We start from the raw sequence: 20,334 nt of genomic DNA, 5'->3' as shown, positions 1-20,334 counted from the left end.
TTATTGAGATATAATTGACATATATAGCATTGTATAAGTTTAAAGTGTACAACATAATGACTTGACTTACATACATCACGAAATGACTGCCACAAGAGGTTTAGTAAACATCTATGATCTCATATAACCAAGGCCCTTTCTAACTCTAAAACTTGATGTCTCCGTCTCACGGTGGACGATGGCCTGCGGTTCCAAACCAGAGCCTGAGGGCCGTAGGCATAATCTGTGTGACCAAAACAAGTGTTTCAAATATTGGAAAATTTCACATGAAATTGTCTGGACTTTCAAGCTTCTTTTTTTTTTTTTTCAAATTAATAATTTATTTTTGGCCGTACCACATGGCATGTGGGATCTTAATTCCCCGACCAGGGATCGAACCCGCACCCCCTGCATTGGAAGCTCAGAGTCTTAACCACTGGACGGCCAGGGAAGCCCCTCAAGCTTCTTTTGAAAATTTGGCTGATCTAGCCACCCTAGGCCCTCACCCTGATGTGGCAGCCTTGGCCACAGCCTTGGAAAGGTGCGGGTGTCCTGGTCACCACAGACCCTGCCTCCCTGTGAACACGCCACACATAGCAGTTAGGAGCATTGAGTCTGAGCTGCCCCCCGCATTTGAGTCCCAGCTTGGCCCTGTGGGCTGTGTGGCCTTGGGCAGTTCAGCCACCCTCTCTTCACCTGGCTTCTGTGCAGGGTTGGAGTGAGGATAGAATGAGTCAGCACCAGGTGCATGCTCTGTAGTTAGCTCTGCTTGGCCTCTGCAGATCTGAGTCTGTGACCCTGAGCCGCAGAGAGGCCCCAAGATGCATTTTCAGGGACCACCCACCACCATTTTGCCCCGAGGGTACCACCAGACATACCCAGGCACTGTAGACCATAGAGGAGAACCCCCTGCCCCGCCCCTTGGCCATGAGATGGGGCCAGAGCCTTTTGTGGAGGGTTCTGCCAGGCAGCCCAGTTCCCAGGGGTCCACCCTAGGTGTGTTTTGTACTGAGTGGCTGCCAGAGCCTGTTTGTGGGAAGGCGGCGCCCCCTGCTGGCACCCCGAGGGAAGCGATGCCCACCCGAGGGAGCCTCAGGTCTTCCACAGGGCGTGGCGCCCAGGAGGGTAGAAGATCAAGCCCACTGGCTACTGATCCCTTCCCCCAGGCCTGGTACTGCTAGGGACTGAAGCCATGTGGTACCCACCCCTCCCCAGACTTTCAGGCTGTGGGACCTTAGCTGAGCTATGCAGATGGGAATTTCTGCTTTTAATCCAAAGAGACAGAAAGAAAACTCAGCAAGAAGCTGGGCTACCCCCCACGCCACTCCCCAAACCCCTCTGGGGACAAAAGCTGTAGCCTGGCATCCTCCCCCACCCTCCAGGACCCACACAAAAACCTAAACAATTGGAAACATGGCCAGATCCCAGGTCTGTGCTTGTGCCAGTGCCAGCCACGGGGGTTCACCCGCTGGGCACGGTACCCACGAGAAGGCCAGCTGGACTCTAGCACCGGAGGCAGGGTCTCTTAGGGGGTCAGGATCCCCACAGGAGGGACCGACAGAGTGGGGATGTACCTCTGCATGAGGTGTTGGTGTCCTTGGCTCTGCTGGAGCTGGACCCTCCAGGGGCCTCAGGAACCAGCCTGGAGTCACAGGACCAGGTGGGAGCAAGAAGGGACCTGCCCCTGCTATTCTCAATATCGCCTCTTTTTTCGTCCCATTTCAGTCCTGGTTCCTCTGATAAGATCGACAAAAGAAATGGCAAAATGAAAAGAAGAGGTTCCTCAAAAGGGGGGAGAAGAAATTTTGAGACGTGGAAAAAAATCCCCCAGCCCAGCCTAGCCCCACCGAAAAGCAAAAATTAGACGTCGTCAGCCACTCAGCCCTTCTCTCCTCCAGCCCGGGGACCCCTGCAGGCCCCCAGAAGTAGCTCAGTTCTCGGAGAGCCTCAGAAGAGGTCTCGGTGGAGCTGTGCACCAGCAGCCAAGCAGAAAGAAACATGCAAAACGGACTCTGTCAAGTAGAGGACAGAAAGAAAGGATGCAGAACTGCCTTCCTCCCCCCACATCCCGTCCCGGCCTTCTGGGGAAGGAGCAAAATCCCCAAACAAAGCAACCAGCACAATTCTGAAGGGGCCTGTCCCCCACCCTCACCCTTCCTAGGGGAACCCCACCCTCGACTAGGGCCGGAGCTTCGCTAGGGAGCTCAGAGGACCAGCTTGTAAAGATGATGGGGTGCAGATCCAGAGGGCTCTCCCCTCCAGACTCCACCCCCTCCCTCCCTCACTGCCTTTGCCTCTGGCTTCTTCCCCCAGCTGCTCTGGACCGGGTGAGGCAGGGTAGCCTCGCGATGTCCCTCTGCCCCACCCTCGGGCTAGAAGCCCCCCAACCCCGGCTGGGCAGGGGGCATCTCCCGGAGCTAGTTTTGTGCTCCCAGAATGGAGGTTGTTCTACCACCCGACCCTGAGCTGCAGGGGCAGTTCCCCGGGCCCCAGACCCCTCTGTACAGTCCATAGGAAAAGGTCGGAATGCTCTAGACAGCCCATCCCAGCCTGGGACAGGTCCCCTCTTCCCTCTCTCCCAAGGCAGGCCAGGAAGGTCACCGTCCTGACGTGCTACAAGTGAGGGGAAGTGGGCCCCAGGTTGCCCCCACACCCCAGCCCCGCATGCAGGTGCCCTCGCTCCGCCCCATCGGTCCCTGCCCCTGCCCCTACGCAGACAGCCCTGCTGTGGCCGGGCCGGAGAGTGGAGCAGAAAGGGGACCCCGGAGTCGAGCGAGGAGGACAAGGCAGCCGCCGCTGCCGTTGGCTAAACCGCCACCCGCGCTAGGTAGGCGTCCTGCTTGCCGACTTTCAGTTCCTTTGGAGGGTGTTGGGTGTCGTCCTTTTTCAGAAGTGTTTTGGAGCTTTCTCTGCCTCCCCTTTCCCCCACGCCACCCCCACGGCCACTTCTCTCTGGATTTCAGCTGTAATGTCTTTACTCTTTATTTAGGGGTGGGGCATTCATTGTTTCGGTCTTTTCGCTGTTGCAATTGGGAACTCCTCCATTTGAGCAACTTGGGAACAATTTGGTAACACACCACAAGAAGTAGCTCTCCCCCACCACCACCACCACAGCCCCCTCCTCCCCCAAGGGATGGTTGGGGGCCTGTCCAGAGGGTCTTCAGAAGCCCCCCTGGGAGGGAGGGGAGCAAGAGCACGCCCAGCCCGCCTCCAGGGTGTGACTTGGCCCCTCTGGCTTGTCTTTCTGTGCCTTACTCCCTCCTCCCTGCATCTTGGCCCCCTTCTGGAGTCCTTGTGCCTCTCTCTCTCTCTTTCTCTCTCCTTCTTAACTGTATGAAAACACAAAGCACAGGTCAGGATCCTCTGAAAGTCAATCAACCCAACGTTGCACCACATAGGGGTGGGTTATGGGCTTTATTTATTGTGAATCTAGTTTGTGAGGCTGTGGCCCCAAGCAAAGGGAGGGAAGGAGGGGAGGGAGGTGGCTGGAGAGGAGAGGAGAGCTCTTACCTGGGGCAAAAGGGGCCAGCTTGAGTGGTGCCTCCTCCCCAGCTGGAAGCCACAAGGTGGCTGGCCCCAGGGGTGGCTTTTGTTGGAAGTTGAGCGAAGCCCCTCCCCCATCCGCGTGCAGCCCTCGAGGAGGACCGGGTCTGAGAAGCAGGGGATAGGGGAATCCGCGGGAGCCTGGGGGTCGTGGGGAGTAGGGCGGGGGGTGGGGGGCCGGGTGGGCCGGGCGTGACGCGCGGTCAAAGTGCAATGATTTTTCAGTTTGGTTGGCTAAACAGGGTCAGAGCTGAGAGGGGAGCAGAAGGGACCCCTGCCCCCCTGCCCGGCCGCACACGCCCCTTCCCTCGAAGACAATCGGGGCCGCGGGCGCGGTGGGTCCTCGGGGGCGGGGGTCTGCGGGGCGCCCGCCCAGGCGAGGTCGGAAGCTGCAGGCCAGCTGGGCCGGGGCGGGAGCGCGCCCTGCAGGGCTGCCGGGGTGGGCACGGGGGTTGGGGGCCGCTCCTTTCCTAAGTGTTGTTGTGAGGGGCAGGCGAGGGGCGACGAGGGCGACAGGAGATGTGGGGACGTGTTAGAAGAGAAAAAACCCACAAAAAATATATATGGGGGAAATGAACTTTTTTTTTTTTCATTGAACCAAGTGCAATGCATCAGAGAGTTTTCCTATCTTTGTATGTTAAGAGATTAAGAAAAAAAATTCTATTTTTGTTGTAATGTCCTCGCGGCTCTGGGGACGCTAAAAGAACCGGGCCTGCCCCGCCTTGTGCGGGGGTAACGAAAGCTGAGTGTTTTTTCCTTTTTTTTTTTTTTTTTGTTTTTTTTTTTTTGTTCTTTTTTTAAGTCGTTTTCCTGCGTTGACGAGGATGATCTGGGGTTTTTATTTGTTTCGTCGTTCGTTCTCGGTTTCGGTGGGAGGGCTGAAGGAAACGTTCACATTTTAGAATTGAAAAATAAAAAAATCAACACCTCGACATTAAAAAACCAACACAAGATCAAAAAGGAAAAGGACGAGAGAAAATTATTTTAAAGATAATTCAACATAAAAACCCTGGTGCTTCTTACATTATAAAGTACGTTTTAAAAAACCCACAAACTATTATACATAAGTTTATGAATCAATTAAATATCCTGCACTTGTTAGGAACACGCATATCCCTTCTTTGTTGAGTTTAACGGAACGGGACAGCGGCGTGCGCCCGGCGGCGGGCTGCTCTGGCCGCGGGTCTCCCCGGGCGCCCCCTCCCCGGGGCCCAGCGCCCCCTCCTCGCCCCATCCCCGTCCGGGCCCGGGGGCGCGGCGGCGGGTCCCCAGCCCCTCCCCCGCAGAGGTCAATGCCAACGAACAAACGTCCCCTCCCTCCCTCTCCAACCCGAGCGTCCTTCTTTGAGCCAGACGCCAACTTGACCCTCACCAGCATTATCAGGAGCGCGCTCAGCAAGTTGGTAGTTTCTCCCCTCCCCCGCCCCCCACCGCTTCCCTGGCGCCCGCGACTCAACATCACCCTCCCACCCCCACCCCGGTCACCCTCCGGGGAGTACGGGGAAGGCTCGACGCTCCAGGACAGGACCAGCCAAGCTGACAGGTCGATTCGCCCAGGCCCGCGCACGCACGCACGCACGCACACGGCCCCGCACACAGCCCCATCCTACCCTGCAACCAACCCCGTCGACTGCCTTACACACCCGCCCCCGCGCTGGCCGGCCGACCTAGTGCCTTGTTCTCACCCCCGTGCTGGCGGAGCGGACGCCGCGCTCTGGGTCCCAGAGGGGCCGGGTGGCTCAGACGACCCACCACTTCCCCACCCCGACCGTGCTGAACGGACACCCCCCCACACACACACACACGAGAGAAAATAAAGGAGCAATAAAGTCACGAGAACTTTCGACCCCCAATCGAGAGCCCGAGGGGCACCCCAGCCCCGCCTCTGCTCCCCCCCACCCACCCTTGGGGCGCCCCCCTCCCCCCGCAAGCCAGCCTGGGCCAGCCCCGCTTCGGCCCCGGGAGATCCGTGCGCCCGACCAGCACCAGCATCGCGGACCGCAAAGGCCGCCCGTCCCGTCAAACAAGTTTCTTCTTAGGCTAAGAAACGCAGTATATACGAGTATCTCTATATATAGTACTAATGGATTTGGTGTGCTTCCCCCTTAGCGTCCCCGTCCCTCCGCTCCTCTTCCTTCAGCCTGGTCTCCCCCTCTCTGCCCTCCACCCCCGTCTCTGCACTGAGATACATAAGAAACAAGGGTAGTTTACTGTCTGTTTTGTTTTCTGGGTTTTCAGTGTCCTAGCGGAATGCAAGTAGGCAGCCAGCCCGTACGTTCCCTCTCCGCCCCGCCCCACCCCACCCCGCCCCCGTCACTGCGCTTCTGTTATACCATCTTTGCCTGACTCTCTCCGGCTTCTCCATTGAATGGCTAATGTGTATGTGAAATAAAGAAATAAAGAAAAACAAAAGCAAGAGCGCCTGAGCCTTCGCTAACGCGATCGTGCGGGACAGTTTCGGGGGATCGGTGGGGTGGGGCCGCCGCATGGATTCTGCGCCTCTCTCCTCCCGCCAGGCCGGCGGCCGCCACCGTCGAGGAGCGCGTATCTCTTGGTCTCCGGGAGGGGGCGCCGGTGAGAAAGGAGTAGGCTCTCCGGTCCCTCCCCACCTCCCTCGGTGACCCCAGCACGTAAAAATGCGGCACCACTTGGGTCCGATGACCGCTCTGACGTGTTGGTTCCCGGGCCTCTCCCCCGGGAGGGGTACGCGGACAAGGCCGCTTCCAGCGGGCGGTGGGCGATAAAAGGGTCTGCAGGGCCCCTGGGGGCGACGGTCGCCCTTCCAGACCCCCGGGCCCTTTCCCCTGTAGGGGACTCTTCACTGGTCCTTCTTCGGGGGAGTTATCTCCAGGGCAGGCGCTGAGCGTCGTCCGCCCCTTCCTGGACGGCCCTGGGCTGAGTTCCCAGTGCCCTTCGGCTCAGAGGCGACACCGTGGAGGTCATCGCACCTCCGGACTCACAGCCGCTTTTTCTGTCTTGATGGGTCGGCCCGCCCCACCGGGGCTGCCATCGGGGCCGCCTGGGGGCGCGGGCTGCGGGCGCGCCACCACCTCGGCCCTGCGACAAGGCCCGCGGCGGGCGCCGTCGTCCAGGGCTCGGTGCGCCGGCCGTTTGCGGGGCCCTGGAGGGGCGGAGCCTGCGGCCAGAGCCGCTGCCTGGTCGCGCAGCAGCCGCACCAGGAAGCCAATGTATTTCATGGCCAGGCGGAGCACCTCGTTCTTGCTCAGCTTCCGGTCGGGCGGGTGCGTTGGCAGCAGTTTCCTGAGCTCGGCGAAGGCGCCGTTCACGTTCTGCTGCCGCCAGCGCTCCCGACTGTTGGTGAACACGCGCCGGGCCACCTTCTGGGGCTGGTGCCCTGAGGACAGGAGTGGCAGGGTTGGCGCCATGGCCCGGGGGAGGCAGGCACCCCCACCTGCTCCCAGGCTCCCAGCACCCTCATGGGACTTCAACCCCGGCGGGGAGCTGGGCCTTTCTCCACCCAAGGGATACACACGTAGGATCCACGTGTAGCCCTCCTGCCAGTTAGCAGCCCCCCGCAGCCCCACCTCTAAGCTGCCTAGACAAGGACTATCACAGGCCCAGGCTGCAGACAACTGAAGCCTTCTGTACCTCTGTCTACACCTTGATGTTAAGGGCTGAAATTCTCTAGGGAATGTGGCTGCCGGTCCGGGGAGCTGTCCCTATGGTTCTCATTCTCATTCTGAGAGTTTCTCTCCCAGTGATTGTGGTGCCGTGCGTGTCTCAGGTGGCCTTGTGAACTCCTGGTATATCTAAGTGGCTGTGGTGTGTGATCATTGCCGTGCGGTTGTGCTTGTGTGGCTAATTCCTGTGTGGCCATGGACCTCAGTGGCTGTGGTTGCGGTCCTGTGGCTCTCTCTCTCTTGTGTGGCTGTCTCTTGGATGGTTGCTGTCCCGTGGCTGTTTCCTGTGTGCCTGCGCATGTGCGTGGCTGTCGTTTTGAAGCCCCCCCCCCCCGTGCCATGCTGTGTCTTGCCGCGACTCTTTGTGGCTCGTTGGGTGGCTGTGCTTGTGTGGAACTGGTCATTTGTCTGGGGTTTTGCACGTGGGTGTAACCTGCCTGAGTACTGAGCCCCTGTGTGGGCTGTCCTGTGTATGTCTGCGTGCAATGTCACATAACCTTTCCCTGTGGACGGCTACGTGACAGACGTGGGCCCCAGCAGAGATGGCTGGGCGAACACAAACCCATACTCACCCTCAGCCAGCTCCAGCTCACAATGGCTTGGTCTCCGCTTCAGCCGGCTGCTAGGGAAGGTGCTGAAAGGTCCTGCCGGCCCAATGTAGAGGCTGTAAGGGGTCGTGGGTCACTAATGCCTTGTGGGTAAGGACCCTGACCCCGGATTCCCCCCAGGCCCCAGTCCCCCACTGACCTGTTGAGGAAGGGGTGAGGGTGGTAATGCAGGGCCAGGGGCGCTGGGGCGGTTCCCAGGGTGGAGAGTTGCAGCAGCGGGGGACGGAGGGTGCTTAGTTCCGTGGTGGCCATGGCTGCCCCTGGGGGCCTGGTGTGGCCCAGGCTGATCACTGGCACGCCAGGGGGCAGCCTGGGTGGCGAGGAGCCTCTGTGGCCCACCTCCTCCGCCTTTGGGGGCCCAGGCGAGGCAGGCTTTGGGGGCGGGGCAGGCACTGGGCTGGGGGCACACACCATCTTGGCCTTCTCGGTCATGGTGGGGCCCACCTCTGCCTGGGCCTCGGGCGGGCACATGGACCCCGAGGGGGTGCTCACCTGTGGGAGGAAGGAAGCCAGCGGGGAGGGGGGAATCAGAAGCCGCCCCCCACCCTTAGCCCAACAGAGCCCTCAAATGGGAGGAAGACTGGAGGGGGTGGCAGTTCAGTGGGCAAAGGCAGCTGCAGGGTGGGCCCAGAAACTACCAGGACATGGGAGGGGGGCCAACACAAGGACAGGAGGTGCCCACTGAGGTGCTGGGCAGCACTGAGCTCAGCAATGCTGCTTCTGAGCTGTGACCCATGAGGCCTTAGTTGTAGAGCCCCTGAGCAAATTTCCCTTCTTCCAGAATCCCCTCTCGCCTGGAGCCTGGAGGGAAGGGCAAGGCAGGGAACCCATGATGGACCCTTTGACCACAGGGTGCCCCTGTAACCCTCAGATCTGATCCCAAGACCCTTCATTGACACCATGGACCTTGGAATCCCTCCACGATTGACTGACCCTTCACTGACCACTGCCCCCTGGCTGACCATGTGGCCCTCAGCTATAACCCTGAGGCTCTTCCCATTGTCTCCATGTCAGACTCTGAAAGTCCTCCATAATCACTCCAGTGACCACGCCCCCACCCGCTGAAAATGTCCCCTTTACGAACCCTGTGACCCCACTGCTGACATTGACTCCAGATGCTAACCCTACTGCCCAGCACAGAGTCATGCCCTAATCCTCCCTCTGGCTCTTGTGTCCTCCCCACCCCCCATCAGTATCCACCCCTTTGCACCCTGCTTCCACATCCCTGGTCACTCTTGGCCTCATGGCCTGGCGTGTCCCAGCAATGTCTGGGATTCCTGGCCCCTCTGCCCTGTCTTCCCTAGCTAGGCCTAGTCTCTCACTTAGTGGGCCCCCTAGATGAATGAAGGAACGAATAAATGAATGTAGTAGGGTCCGGGATCCCCCAATTTCAGGCCCACGCCACTCTTACCCCAGCACTGCTCCGGATGCCTGCTGATGGCCGTGACTCTGTCCTTCAGGTCCAGGATGTGGTTCCGACTTCAGGCAAGGCACCGCCGCCCACTCGGGCCCCTGCGCTCCGTGCTGCTGGCAGCCGGAGGCCCTGTCTGGGCCACAGCATCAGGCCGCCCCGCTTCCTTGGCTCCCAAGGGCCACCGCGGCGGCGGTGGCAACAGGGTAGGTCCCTCCAGGGAAAGTGAGCAGCTCCGGGCCGCCTGCCCTCTCCCCGCCCCTGGCGGCCGGGTTTCCTCCCTCTCACCCCTGGCGCAGCGGCCGGAGGATGCTGGGCCAGTGCAGATAAGGGCCTGGCTGCCTGGCCGCGCCTGATAAGGAGCCGGGCTGACCCCGGAGGAAACCAGCGGGCGGGGATCTCCTAGCGCGGGCCTCAAGTCCCCGCCCCCAGCCGGCACATGCAGGACTGACTGTCACCCCTCAAGTCCTCACCTTCCATCCCCCCAGGCACTGAAGGATCCCAGCCAGAGTGCACACCCCTAGGAGTGAGGTGCCCAGTTGCATGCAGAAGGGACACTGAGGCAGGGATGGATGCAGTGGTCCCTACGTCACTTGGGTCTGTCCTCCAGCTTTGAATACCCCTTGCTGTGTCCGTGCTGATGGGGGTGGAGGAGAGCTCTTTCCGGCCCTGCTGGGGCCTCGTGACCCAGGGGCCCCCTTCTCCTCTCCTCACCCTGCCTGGTTCCTCTTTCTACAGAGTGCCTCCCCGCCTTTCTGCCAACCCCACCCTGGAGTGGGGCACTGACTGGAGGGCAGTTCTGACAGTTTGGCCTTGGGTGTCCAGCCTAGGCAGGTGTCTTGCCCCCCCCCCCCATGCACTATCCACACCACCTTTCCAGGCCCAGGAGGGTGAGAGAAAGTGCCACAGCTGGGGGAGATTTCCTCCCATGCCAGAGCTGGCAGAACCTTCTAATAGGTTCCTCCCCAGCAGGTCCCCACAGTCCTGGGCCTCCACATCACAGGATCACATAGCCCCAACTCAGAGGTCCTTGGCCCTCATCCCACAGTGGGGGCCACTTCAGGGTGGACAGTGATAAAGAGGCATTGGGTAAGTATCTTGGAATGGCGGTAAAGCTCAAGTTCCTGCTGGGCCTCACAAAGGGAGGGGTGCTGGGTACCACAACGTAAGCAGTGACACTGTCAACATAACACTGTCCCTTATCCCCAGCAACCTTCCACCGGGTCAGTCGTACTTTGCCCAGTGCATATCTGGGTGACTGCAGGAGCCCCAGGCAGGCCCTCAGCTGCCCCCCAGCACCGAACCATCGCCCCCCCACTCAGGAATCAGGTGAAGCCCAGGACCCCACAAGCAACCTTCCTACTGTCCCAGGGAAGCAAGAGTACAGTTCTAAACATACGAGTTAACTCTGGTATCCCTACAGGGTGGGTTCTGGAATTAGGTTCATTTTACAGATGGGGATGAAACAAGGTAAAAGGGTGCTTGCAGGGTCCCACAGCTACCACGTGGCAGGGTGGGGATTCTGCCCCAGGCCTCTTCGTTAACGCTGCCACCCGCCCCTGCCCTGGGGGGGAGGGGTTGCAGCAGGCTGCCGGGTGCCTCAGTGTGAGAGCCCGAGGGGCCGCAGGGCAGGAAGCACCTGGTCCGGAGCGGATGCATGAGGCGCCTGGTTCCGGTCCGGCTTCCGCCACCGGGGCCCTGGGCGGGAACTGGGCCAGAGAAACCAGGCGGCGAGGTGGCGGCGGCGGGGGCGCGAGTCCATAAGCAGGCGCGGGGTCTACAACACCAGCCTGCGCGCGTGCCTGCGTCCAGGGGGCGCGCCCACGCTGGGAGGGTGGGAGGAAGGGGAAGGGGGTAAAGGTCCCTGCGGGCGTGAGCGCACGACTGCCGCCCCGTGGCCACCTCGGGAACGGCAGGCGCCAGCAAATGGGTGGCTAAGCACCTTGCAGGAAGACGATCAGCTAGCTCCCCACCTCTCCAATACAGACAGAACACTCCCGTCAGAAACAATGACAACACTTCATTCGGGCAGGGACAAACACAGCCCAGGTGCACAGAGCTCCCCAAGGGAGTTAAAACAGATGGACAGAGGAACAGACCCCAGACAAGCAGCTGAAGAGATGGACAGAGCCCCTCCAGCAGATGGACAGACACACCACAGGCAGCCTCCCCATTCAGACAAAGGACAGTCAGGGGAAGGTGAAAAGTCTTTATTGGCTCAGTCTTCGCCTGGACCAGCAGCAGCCCCAGGCCCAAGGGGGTTCTGATCGGGGGCCTCTGGACAGTCAGTGGGGGTGGCTTCAGCAGTGGCCTTGGGTGTCAGGGGGCTATGCGAGTAGCAGCACTGCTCCCCACGCTGGCAGGTGCCCTGGTGGGAGTATGATGGGTGTGAATGAACCCTGGCCCGGAGCTCAGCAGCCTCTGCTGGGTTCCCTCCCTGGATGGGGAGCTCACTCCCACACACTTGCCTGGCCCCGGTTCTCCCAGCCCTGCCTGCCCATTGGCCCAGCCCTGTTGCCGGGAGGCGAACCCACGTGTGCTTCAGTGGGGGCTGGGGGGCACCTCACCTCCTTGAACCTCTTGCAGGGAAATGTCTTGAGATGGGCAGCCCGCTGGGCCAGGTCCTCATCCGGCTCCTTTCGCTTATTTTGGAGCAGCTTGCGTCTCTCTTCCACAGCTTCGCCTGCCGCCTTGCCTCTGCGTAGGGAGATGAGTAGCGGAGGCTCCGTCTGGCCTCTGTGCCCACTCCCCCCAGCCAAGCCCCACCCCCATCCCACTCTCACTCACCGTGGCCGGGCGCGGGGCCGGGGACCCCAGTTGGCCTCGGGGTTGGCCTGGAAGCGCTTGAGTCCTCGCTGGCGGGAGCTGGGGTTGGCATCGTCTCGGATGGTGAAGTTGGCCTGCAGCCTAGGGAAATGAGGGTGGGGGCTGAAGGGCATCTACCAGGCAGGCGGGCACACACCACCCAGGCCGCCTGCCCACCTCAGTGCAGCTCGACGTGCTTTGGGAAAACTGTGTCTGCAGACGTCAGGTTTCTATCATTCATTTAATAAACATTTATCAAGTGCCTACGGTGTGCCTAAAGTCTGCTGCCGGTAAAGCTGACATTCTAATGCACAAGACAGGCAAGCAATGGGGCAAATCAGAAATCAGCGAACTATAATGTGTGAGATTAAGAGTTTTGGGGAGTCTGGGAGCCATGCAGAGGCCCTGAGGAGGGGCTGTGCCTGGTGAGTTTGGGTGAGGAGGCCAGTGTGGAGTTGGGGGTGGTGGTGGTGGACGAATGAGGGCAGGGAGGTGAGGGGGAGATGGTGCAGGGCCTGCAGATAGAACTGTTTCTAGTGAGTCAGGTGGGAGCCACGGAGGGTTCTGAGCAGAGGAGGGACGGGATCTGACTTGTGCTCACAGGTGCCCTCTGGCCGCTGCGGGGGGAACAGAATGTGGGGGGAGGAGAGCTGGGGGACCAGGGTGAAGGCCACTGCACTGGTCCAGGTGAGCAGTACTGGGGCCAGAATAGGGTGAGGGCAGAAGGGGAGGGAGAGAAGTGGATGGATTCTGGATCTCACTTGAAGAATGAGCATGTGTCTGTGAGGAGAAGGGTCTGTGTCGTCTACTTCCCGTGCCTGCGGGCAGCCGTATCCGTGCCATGCCCCTACCTGGGCTCCACACTGAGAATGCGGAATGCCGGACTGGTCTCCGACAGGCGCTCCCGTTTCACCGGACACTCCTTCTCCTGGGAGGCAAAGGTCAGAGGTCAGAGGATGCTGGCACTGACCATCCCCTGCCTTCCCAATTCCATCTGGTCAGGCCTGGCCTCACCCAGCAGCGCATGATGTCCCAGAGGGCCGAGGAGGGGGCGTCCGTCTTCACGGCATTCTTACAGGCGTGGGAGAGGGAGACCCGGAAGCCAGCATGGAGGAGGGCAGACCTGGGGACCGGGAGGGATTGTGAGAGGGAGGGGAAGGCTGGACCCCAAAGTCGGTGCTGACCTGTGAGTGTGACCCTTGTTTCACAGACTGGCGTGGCTGCACATCTCCTGGTGACTACATTGCCTGCATAATGCCAACCACCTTAACAGTAAGACTATCCCCGTGGCCAGGGCTCATGGCTTCCAAGAGCTGTTCTAAGCTCTTGTGCATGAGAAGCCCTACACCGGGGTTATGTTTGATCTCCATTTTATAGGGGACTCCAGTCCAAGAGGGACCCGACTTGCCCAAGGGCACCCAGGGGTCAGGCAGAGGCTCCACCCCGGGCCCGGCCTCACCTCAGCTGCAGGAGCCTGGGCGTGCTACAGTGGATGGTGCTGCTCAGCTGGTCCAGCGTGTAGTAGAGAGGTACATCCAGGAGCTCCTGCGAGAGAGGACGGGGTGGGTGTGGGGCGGACCGAGGAAGGATGGCTGGGCACCAGCGAAGCCTCCTCCCAGTCACGGCGCAGTCCCCACCTCAGCGACGACGCTCAGGACCCCACGGATCCGCTCAGCGGTGTGGAAGCGGCCAGGGTTGGCGCTCACAGCCTCTAGGACACGGCCCACGAAGTCTAGGTCGTGGAGGGGCTCTGCCCACATGGGGCCACCAAGCTATGGACACACAGGGACCAGATAAGCAGGGATCAGGACAGCCAGGACCCCCGCCTCCCCCTGGCCTTTCCCCCCGCACCCCCACCCAGCCCCACCTGGTGTCGCTGCCCACAGTGCTCACACTCTGGGGCCACAGGGGGGCCGCAGGCTGCAGAGAACTTGACCCTGCACAGAGAGGGGTGAGGTCGGGGGTGGTGACCCTGGCTGGGATGCCCCCTTCACCTTCCTCCCCAGCTCACCCTTGCTCACCGGCCACCGGAGGCTCCTGATGCTTTGCCAAGGCGCTGGAGGTGGAACGCCCCGCAGCCCACACACTGGAACACCAGCGCCTGCTTGCTGTGGGAGACCAGGGTGGCCACCAATTCCTAGAATTGCCACCACACCCCAGCTCTTCCCTCAGGCTGACTGGGTCCCCTTTGGGCTCCCCAGGGCAGCCTTCCCTCCCCCCGCCCCGGGAAAGGCCCCGTTACCTCCCTCATCCATCACCCTTCCCTGCCCCAGGCTAACCTGGCCGAGGCCTTGACCTTGGCCTGGCCGGTGAAGACACGAACAAAAATGCGCACGTAGAAGTCAGCGCTGATGCTGAGCAGGGGCACCACAAAGCGCTGGTAGCAGTTGGCGTGGAGGTCCAGGCTGTGCAGGACAATCCTCAGGGCCTGGCGTGGGGGATGGGTGCCAGCCATCAGTCCTGCCCCCACTGCCACCTCCCCTACAGGGAGCCACACAAGGTGCTCGCAAGTACAGGGTCAGGGCCGGCTCCCTGGGTTCTCAGCCCAGCCCTGAGTGACCCTTGGCAAGTGAGAGCCTCAGTTCCCTCATCTATGAAATCACACCAGTCTGTCTCTTTAAGGCCCTGGCACTAAATGATTAAGGAAGGGACTTCCCTGGCGGTCCAGTGGTTAAGACTCCACGCTCCCAGTGCGGTGGGCATGGGTTCCATCCCTGGTCGGGGAACTAAGATCCCACGTGCTGTGCAGCACGGCCCTGCCCCCCCAAAAAAAATGATTAAGGAAAGCACAGGCCCAGTAAACCAAACCTCTTCCAACTAGCATTCTCAGCATGCCCCATGCTGTGTGATGTGGCACAAGGACCTGCATTCCTCTGGGCAGGATACTGGGTGCTGCGAACTACTGGGGCCTTCTCCTTGCCAGAGGCTGCAGTAAGACTCTGACACGGGAAAGGAGGCAGCATTTTCCAGACTGACCTGACAACAAGGTCCTTAAGGAACAAGGACAAGAGCTCTCCTTTCCCAGCCCCTCAACATAGCCAACCCTACCTTCTTCAATCCCCATAGCAACCTGGTGGGGTCTGGGTCATCATCATACCCATTTCACAGATGCAAAAACAGAGGCCCAGAAAAGGTGAAGTCACTCGCCCGAAGCCACCAGCAAAACTAGGACCTGAACCCAGAGCCAAATGCAAACCTGGAAAAACTGCCTTTAAAAAATAATTTTGTGAAAAAAAAAATAATAATAATTTTGTGGGCTTCCCTGGTGGCACAGTGGTTGAGAGTCTGCCTGCCGATGCAGGGGACACGGGTTCGTGCCCTGGTCCGGGAAGATCCCACATGCCGCGGAGCAGCTGGGCCCGTGAGCCATGGCCGCTGAGCCTGCGCGTCCAGAGCCTGTGCTCCGCAACGGGAGAGGCCACAACTGTGAGAGGCCCGCGTACCGCAAAAATAAATAAATAAATAATTTTGTGGACAACCCTGATGGCGCAGTGGTTAAGAATCTGCCTGCCAATGCAGGGGGCAAGGGTTTGATCCCTGGTCCAGGAGGATCCCACATGCTGCGGAGCAACTAAGCCCGTGTGCCACAACTACTGAGCCTGCACTCTAGAGCCCGCGTGCCACAACTACTGAGCCCACACGCTGCAACTACTGAAGCCTGCATACTCTAGGGCCTGCGTGCTGCAACTACTGAGCCCGTGTGCTGCAACTACTGAAGCCCACGCGCCTAGAGCCCATGCTTGACAACAAGAGAAGCCACCGCGATAAGAAGCCGCACACCACAACAAAGAGTAGCCCCGGGTTGCCGCAACTAGGGAAAGCCCGTGCGCGGCAATGAAGACCCAAAGCAGCCAATAAATAAATAAAGAAGCATAAAATTAGAGATAATAATAATTTTGTGGGAGTTCCCTGGTGGTCTAGTGGTTAGGATTCCAGGCTTTCACTGCTATGGCCTGGGTTTAATCCCAGGTCGGGCAACTGAGATCCTGTAGGTCATGCAGTGCGGCAAAAAAAAAAACCCCACAAAAACAAAGAAAAGAAAATTGCAAAGTTGTTGAAGTAGAGAATACTAGAAAGAATAATGTAATCACCCACTCTTATCCTGGGCAAAACTACTGCCCCACCCCACCCCCAAAGGACCATATTTGGCAGCCATGCTCTCAGGAACTATGCGGGTTAAAGAACGTGCTTGTTGGGACCTCCCTGGTGGCACAGTGGCTGAGACTCCGTGCTCCCAATGCAGGAAGCCCGGGGTCGATCCCTGGTCAGGGAACTAGATCCCACATGCGTGCCGCAACTCAGAGTTCGCATGCCACAACTAAGGAGCCCGCCTGCTGCAACTAAGACCCAGCACAACCAAAAAAATAAATAAATAGATAAATATTAAAAAAAAAACAAAGAACGTGCTTGTCATCAAAATCCTGGGATGGATCTGGCCAAGCAGGTCTGGGGGTGGGAGGAGAGTTGGGAGGCCCCTCACCATCTCGTGGCAGGCCCGGCTCTTGAGGGCCATGGCCCCGTACTTGCTGTAGCATGTCTCCCCACTGTTCCCCGCCAGCACTGCCATGTCTGTGCAGGTCACACACAGCAGCCCTGTGGGGAGGGACCCGGCAGTGAGGACCCTCTAACACCCCAAGCCCTGCTCAGTACATAACCCCCCCCAACCCATCCCCACCCCGCCCTTGCATCAGGCTGGCCTCACCTCCTTCACTCACAGCCTGCACAGCTGCATCCAGGAAGGGGGCGGGGCTGCCATAGGGGTCCAGGTCAATGACATCAAACCGCTCCGACGCCTTCTGATGCTGGTACATCAGCATCCTAGGAGCGAGAGGGCCAGGTCCTCAGCCCCCTGCACCAGGGACCCATGCTGTCCCCTACACACGTTCACTCATACAATGTGATGGTTTGGGCCTGGACTTGGGGGCCAGCTGCGCGGCTTCAGATCCTGGCTTATCCATCTGCTAACTATGTTAACTTTTCCTCCTTGGGTCTGTCTACCTATCTAACAGCGGCAATAACAATAGGGAATTCCCTGGCGGTCCAGTGGTTAGGACTCCGTGTTTTCACTGCTGAGGGCCTGTGTTCAATCCCTGGTCGGGGAACTAAGATCCCATAAGCCGTGCAGCGTGGCCAAAAAAAAAAAAACAAAAAACCCCAAAACAAAAAAACAGAAAAACAAGATGGCAATAATAATAGCCAACACTGATGCAGTACATATTTACCTGACACTGTTTCAAGCGGTTTATAAATGTATTAACTCATCTAATCACACAATCTTCAACAGATTTGAAACTATTGTTGTTCTTTGCAGGTGAGAAAATGCAAATGCTCCTGACCATGTAATTTATAACTGCAACCCTTCCTTCGTCCATCCCCTATACCCTGTTATTTCACCCCTGCCTCCAGCACTTCTCACCTCTAGTTTACTACACAGTTTATTTATTTGTCATGATTATTGGTTATCATCTGTGTTTCCTATTAGATTCTTTTTAAAAAAAAAAAAGATTTACTATTTATTTATTTATTTTTATTTATTTTTGGCTGCGTCGGGTCTCTGTTGTGGCACGCGGGCTCTTCGTTGGCGCGTGGGCTTCTCTCTAGTTGTGGTGTGAGTGTTTTCTCTCCTCTACTTGTGGCACGCGGGTCGCAGAGCGTGTGGGCTCTGTAGTTTGTGGCACGCGGGCTCTAGTTGAGACGCGTGAGCTCAGTAGTTGTGGTGCGTGGCCTTAGTTGCCCCGCGGCATGTGGGATCTTAGTTCCCTGACCAGGGATCGAACCCGCGTCCCCTGCGTTGTGAGGTGGATTCTTTGCCACTGGACCACCAGGGAAGTCCCCCTATTAGATTCTAATATGGTCAAGAAAGCAAACATTTTTAATTCATTTATTTTCTGTAAAGGGTCAGGTAGTAAGTATTTTAGGCTTTTTGGGAGACATATGGTCCCTATCACATATTCTTCTTTTTCTAAACCTTTAAAAATGTGAAAAACATTCTTAGATGGCAGGCTGTAAAAAAACAGGCTGTGGGCCTCGCAGGCTGTAGTTTGCTGACCCCTGCACTATGAACTCCACAAGGTCAGGGATTTTGTCTGTATTGTTTACTGATGCAGTCCTGGCAGGCAGAATGGCTCCTGGGGACTTCCCTAGTGGTGCGGTGGTTAAGAATCCACCTGCCAATGCAGGGGACATGGGTTCGAGCCCTGGTCCAGGAATATCCCACATGCTGCGGAGCCACCAAGCCCATGCGCCACAACTACTAAGCCTGTGCTCTAGAACCCTCGAGCCACAACTACTGGGCCCACGTGACACAACTACTGAAGCCTGCGTGCCTAGAACTTGTGCTCCACAACAAAAGAAGCCACCGCAATGAGAAGCCCGTGCGCCATGACAAAGAGTAGCCCCCGCTCACCACAACTAGAGAAAGTCCACGCACAGCAACGAAGACCCAACGCAGCCAAAAATAAATAAATAAATTTATTTTTTAAAAAAAAGAATGATGCCTGGCACTGGATATACACTGGTTCACTTGACTGAATAGAAGTACAAGAAGTTGAGTCTAAAATGGAGACCATAATGGTACTTATTTCCACCTCCGAGCACAAGCCACACAGTATAATCAGTAATCCCTATAAAATACAGCAAGCCCTATAAAGCTACTGTCTTTGTTTTATAGACAAGGAAACTCGGGCTCTAAGAGGCTAAGGCCACTCTCCCAAGGTCACAGAGCAAGATTATGACACAGCCAGGATTTGACCCCAGGAACCTCTGTTCCAGAAAGCACCTTCCAGCAGCTAGCCTCTGCTGCCCAGCACCTACCGGGCATCCGCCTGGCTGGGCTGTACAAGGTGGGCCACATCGTTGAGCTGCACATTTCGGTGCATGAGATCCACGGCTCGGGCAGAGGCATCATTGGCAACCACGGATCGGAGCCCAGGCACCTCTAGCGCAAAGCGAATGGAACGCAGGCCGGAGGCTGCCAGGCCTTCCAGCACTCGCAGGCCTTCCTGTTGGAGTAAGCAGGGAGCCCCACTCACATCCATGCCTCCATCCTCTGCTGGGCGCCAAGGAGCCCCCCCTCCCAGCTCCTATCGCTCTCCCCCTCCAGGAGCCTTCCTTCTTTTACCACCCACTGGACTCCAGGGCTGCTACCTCCCACGTTCAGGCCCCACCTCGCAGATATCCCGCACGGCAGCTGTTCGAGGCTGGTCTCCCGGGGCCAGGTTTGCACCCTCTTTCACTTCAGCCTTGTCCTCCTCTTGCTCCGACAAGTCCACGACCACCTTTTGCAAATCCTTCTCACCTGGCACCTTGACTGCAGCCATCCAGACGCACGAGTTAGGGGATATCAAAGCGCCATCTGAGAAACCTCCCCCAACTCTTCAGAATACAGGAGATTCAGGGAAGAAAATCTTCCCCAAAGTCCTTGGAGAAAGGCAGAGGAGCAGAGCCCAGTGCCTGCTACACGGCTGGAGTCTTTCTGGAAGGTAAGGGAGAGAAGGGGCGGGGCAACGAGAGAGCTCTGCATGACAACCCTGCCCACCAGGAGCCTGGACCTCTACTCACTCTGGATTCCTTTGGCCCCAAGCTGAATGCGAGCAAACTCGGTAATCACAGCACATCTGCGGGAGACGGAGAGTCAGCTCACACCCCTTCAACCTCATAGACCCATTGCCCTCTGCCAAGCTGACCCCGGACTCTGCTCACGTCAGGTCCCGGTTGAACTCCTGCACTGGGTTGTAGAAAACTTCGTTTGCGCTGGGGAAGACGATCTTGGCGGCCCCCTCAGTGACCGTCGTCTCCTGAACCTCAGGTGGGCGCTCTTCTCCGCAGGGCTCGGTGCCATTCTCCATTGCCGCTGGATTTGGCGGCCCTTGGGGCTGCCCCTCCATAAACCGGGCTCTAGAGAAGCTGCGGGCGGAGCGGAGACTCAGGCTTAGCCACAGAACGATCCTCGCACGGGACATCCGCGGGCGCCTCTGCCCGCCAAGCCTAGTTCGGAGGGCGGGGGAGAGAATAGCCAAACCATCAGAGAGCTGCTTTCCTGGCCGGATGGCCTACACAAGTGTAAAGTAGGGACTAAGGAAACCCTGTGACCTCAGTAAATTGACACCACCCCTCGTCTTTGGAGGACTGTCCCTGAGAAGCCGGAAGCCCTCGAGCGGGCCCACCCATGCTCCGGATCCCTCCCCGCGTCGCCCAGGCCCCCCTCACCTTCTCTTGCAGCACCGAAAACCAAATTGGTCTCGGTGCACGTTTCCCCAGATTAGGACCTGGGCGCCGCCATGTTGGCACAGTGGGAGGGCAGATCATGTGACAGAATTTAGTCAATCATTGATGCTACCTATAGTGG

At 58.5% G+C, this 20,334-nt stretch overlaps 3 protein-coding genes across 9 annotated transcripts in view; 1 reads left to right on the top strand and 2 right to left on the bottom strand.

The window, feature by feature from the left end:
* The window catches only part of NFIX (nuclear factor I X), a 96,487-nt gene extending 92,224 nt beyond the window's left edge, over positions 1 to 4,263 (top strand). For 4 of the 5 annotated variants that reach the window (XM_029216304.1, XM_029216303.1, XM_029216305.1 and 1 more), the window contains one exon: positions 1,705 to 4,263. Coding sequence is in view for 2 of the 5 variants with exons in the window: in XM_029216303.1 (XP_029072136.1) it covers positions 1,705 to 1,719 (15 nt within the window). In the remaining 3 variants the exon portion in view is untranslated. The remainder of the gene's footprint in view (positions 1 to 1,704) is intronic. The other variant, XM_029216306.1, reaches the window with a different exon arrangement.
* Positions 4,264 to 4,297: 34 nt separating this feature from the next.
* On the bottom strand, positions 4,298 to 9,813 carry LYL1 (LYL1 basic helix-loop-helix family member). 2 transcript variants are annotated; one of them, XM_029216308.1, is made up of 4 exons: positions 9,183 to 9,813; positions 7,911 to 8,263; positions 7,736 to 7,827; positions 4,298 to 6,877 (listed from the first exon to the last, which is right to left on the bottom strand). In XM_029216308.1, exons 2-4 carry the CDS (start codon positions 8,240 to 8,242, stop codon positions 6,462 to 6,464), a joined length of 840 nt encoding a protein of 279 aa, XP_029072141.1. In that variant the 5' UTR covers positions 8,243 to 8,263; positions 9,183 to 9,813; the 3' UTR covers positions 4,298 to 6,461. The 2 variants fall into 2 exon arrangements, with proteins under 2 accessions (XP_029072141.1, XP_029072142.1); XM_029216309.1 differs by having other exon boundaries at positions 7,911 to 9,813.
* A 1,558-nt stretch (positions 9,814 to 11,371) lies between these two features.
* TRMT1 (tRNA methyltransferase 1) lies at positions 11,372 to 20,314 on the bottom strand. 2 transcript variants are annotated; one of them, XM_029218920.1, is made up of 17 exons: positions 20,196 to 20,314; positions 19,689 to 19,973; positions 19,548 to 19,603; positions 19,154 to 19,296; positions 18,801 to 18,988; positions 16,690 to 16,805; positions 16,468 to 16,580; positions 14,267 to 14,415; positions 14,009 to 14,095; positions 13,855 to 13,924; positions 13,625 to 13,759; positions 13,447 to 13,532; positions 13,002 to 13,110; positions 12,839 to 12,915; positions 11,970 to 12,089; positions 11,750 to 11,879; positions 11,372 to 11,550 (listed from the first exon to the last, which is right to left on the bottom strand). In XM_029218920.1, exons 2-17 carry the CDS (start codon positions 19,946 to 19,948, stop codon positions 11,401 to 11,403), a joined length of 1,989 nt encoding a protein of 662 aa, XP_029074753.1. In that variant the 5' UTR covers positions 19,949 to 19,973; positions 20,196 to 20,314; the 3' UTR covers positions 11,372 to 11,400. The 2 variants fall into 2 exon arrangements, with proteins under 2 accessions (XP_029074753.1, XP_029074754.1); XM_029218921.1 differs by having other exon boundaries at positions 16,703 to 16,805; positions 19,548 to 19,973.
* Positions 20,315 to 20,334: the final 20 nt, after the last annotated feature.

The sequence above is a fragment of the Monodon monoceros genome, unplaced genomic scaffold, assembly GCF_005190385.1.
Source record: "Monodon monoceros isolate NGI ecotype Baffin Bay Population unplaced genomic scaffold, NGI_Narwhal_1 Super_Scaffold_12, whole genome shotgun sequence".
Lineage (NCBI taxonomy): Eukaryota > Metazoa > Chordata > Mammalia > Artiodactyla > Monodontidae > Monodon > Monodon monoceros.
Note: the sequence above shows the minus strand (reverse complement) of the source record. Positions and strands in the feature narration are given on the sequence as shown.

Coding starts and splice junctions, on each gene's coding strand:
- LYL1 (XM_029216309.1), bottom strand. CDS start 8,242: ATGTGCCCGCCCGAGGCCCAGGCAGAGGTGGGCCCCACCATGACCGAG. Junction 7,828..7,910: donor CCTCACCCCTTCCTCAACAG/GTCAGTGGGGGA, acceptor GACCCCTTACAG/CCTCTACATTGGGCCGGCAG. Junction 6,878..7,735: donor TGAGCTGGAGCTGGCTGAGG/GTGAGTATGGGT, acceptor TCCTGTCCTCAG/GGCACCAGCCCCAGAAGGTG.
- TRMT1 (XM_029218920.1), bottom strand. CDS start 19,948: ATGTCCCGTGCGAGGATCGTTCTGTGGCTAAGCCTGAGTCTCCGCTCC. Junction 18,989..19,153: donor CCGTGCGGGATATCTGCGAG/GTGGGGCCTGAA, acceptor TTACTCCAACAG/GAAGGCCTGCGAGTGCTGGA. Junction 13,111..13,446: donor CCCAGGCTCCTGCAGCTGAG/GTGAGGCCGGGC, acceptor CCCGGTCCCCAG/GTCTGCCCTCCTCCATGCTG.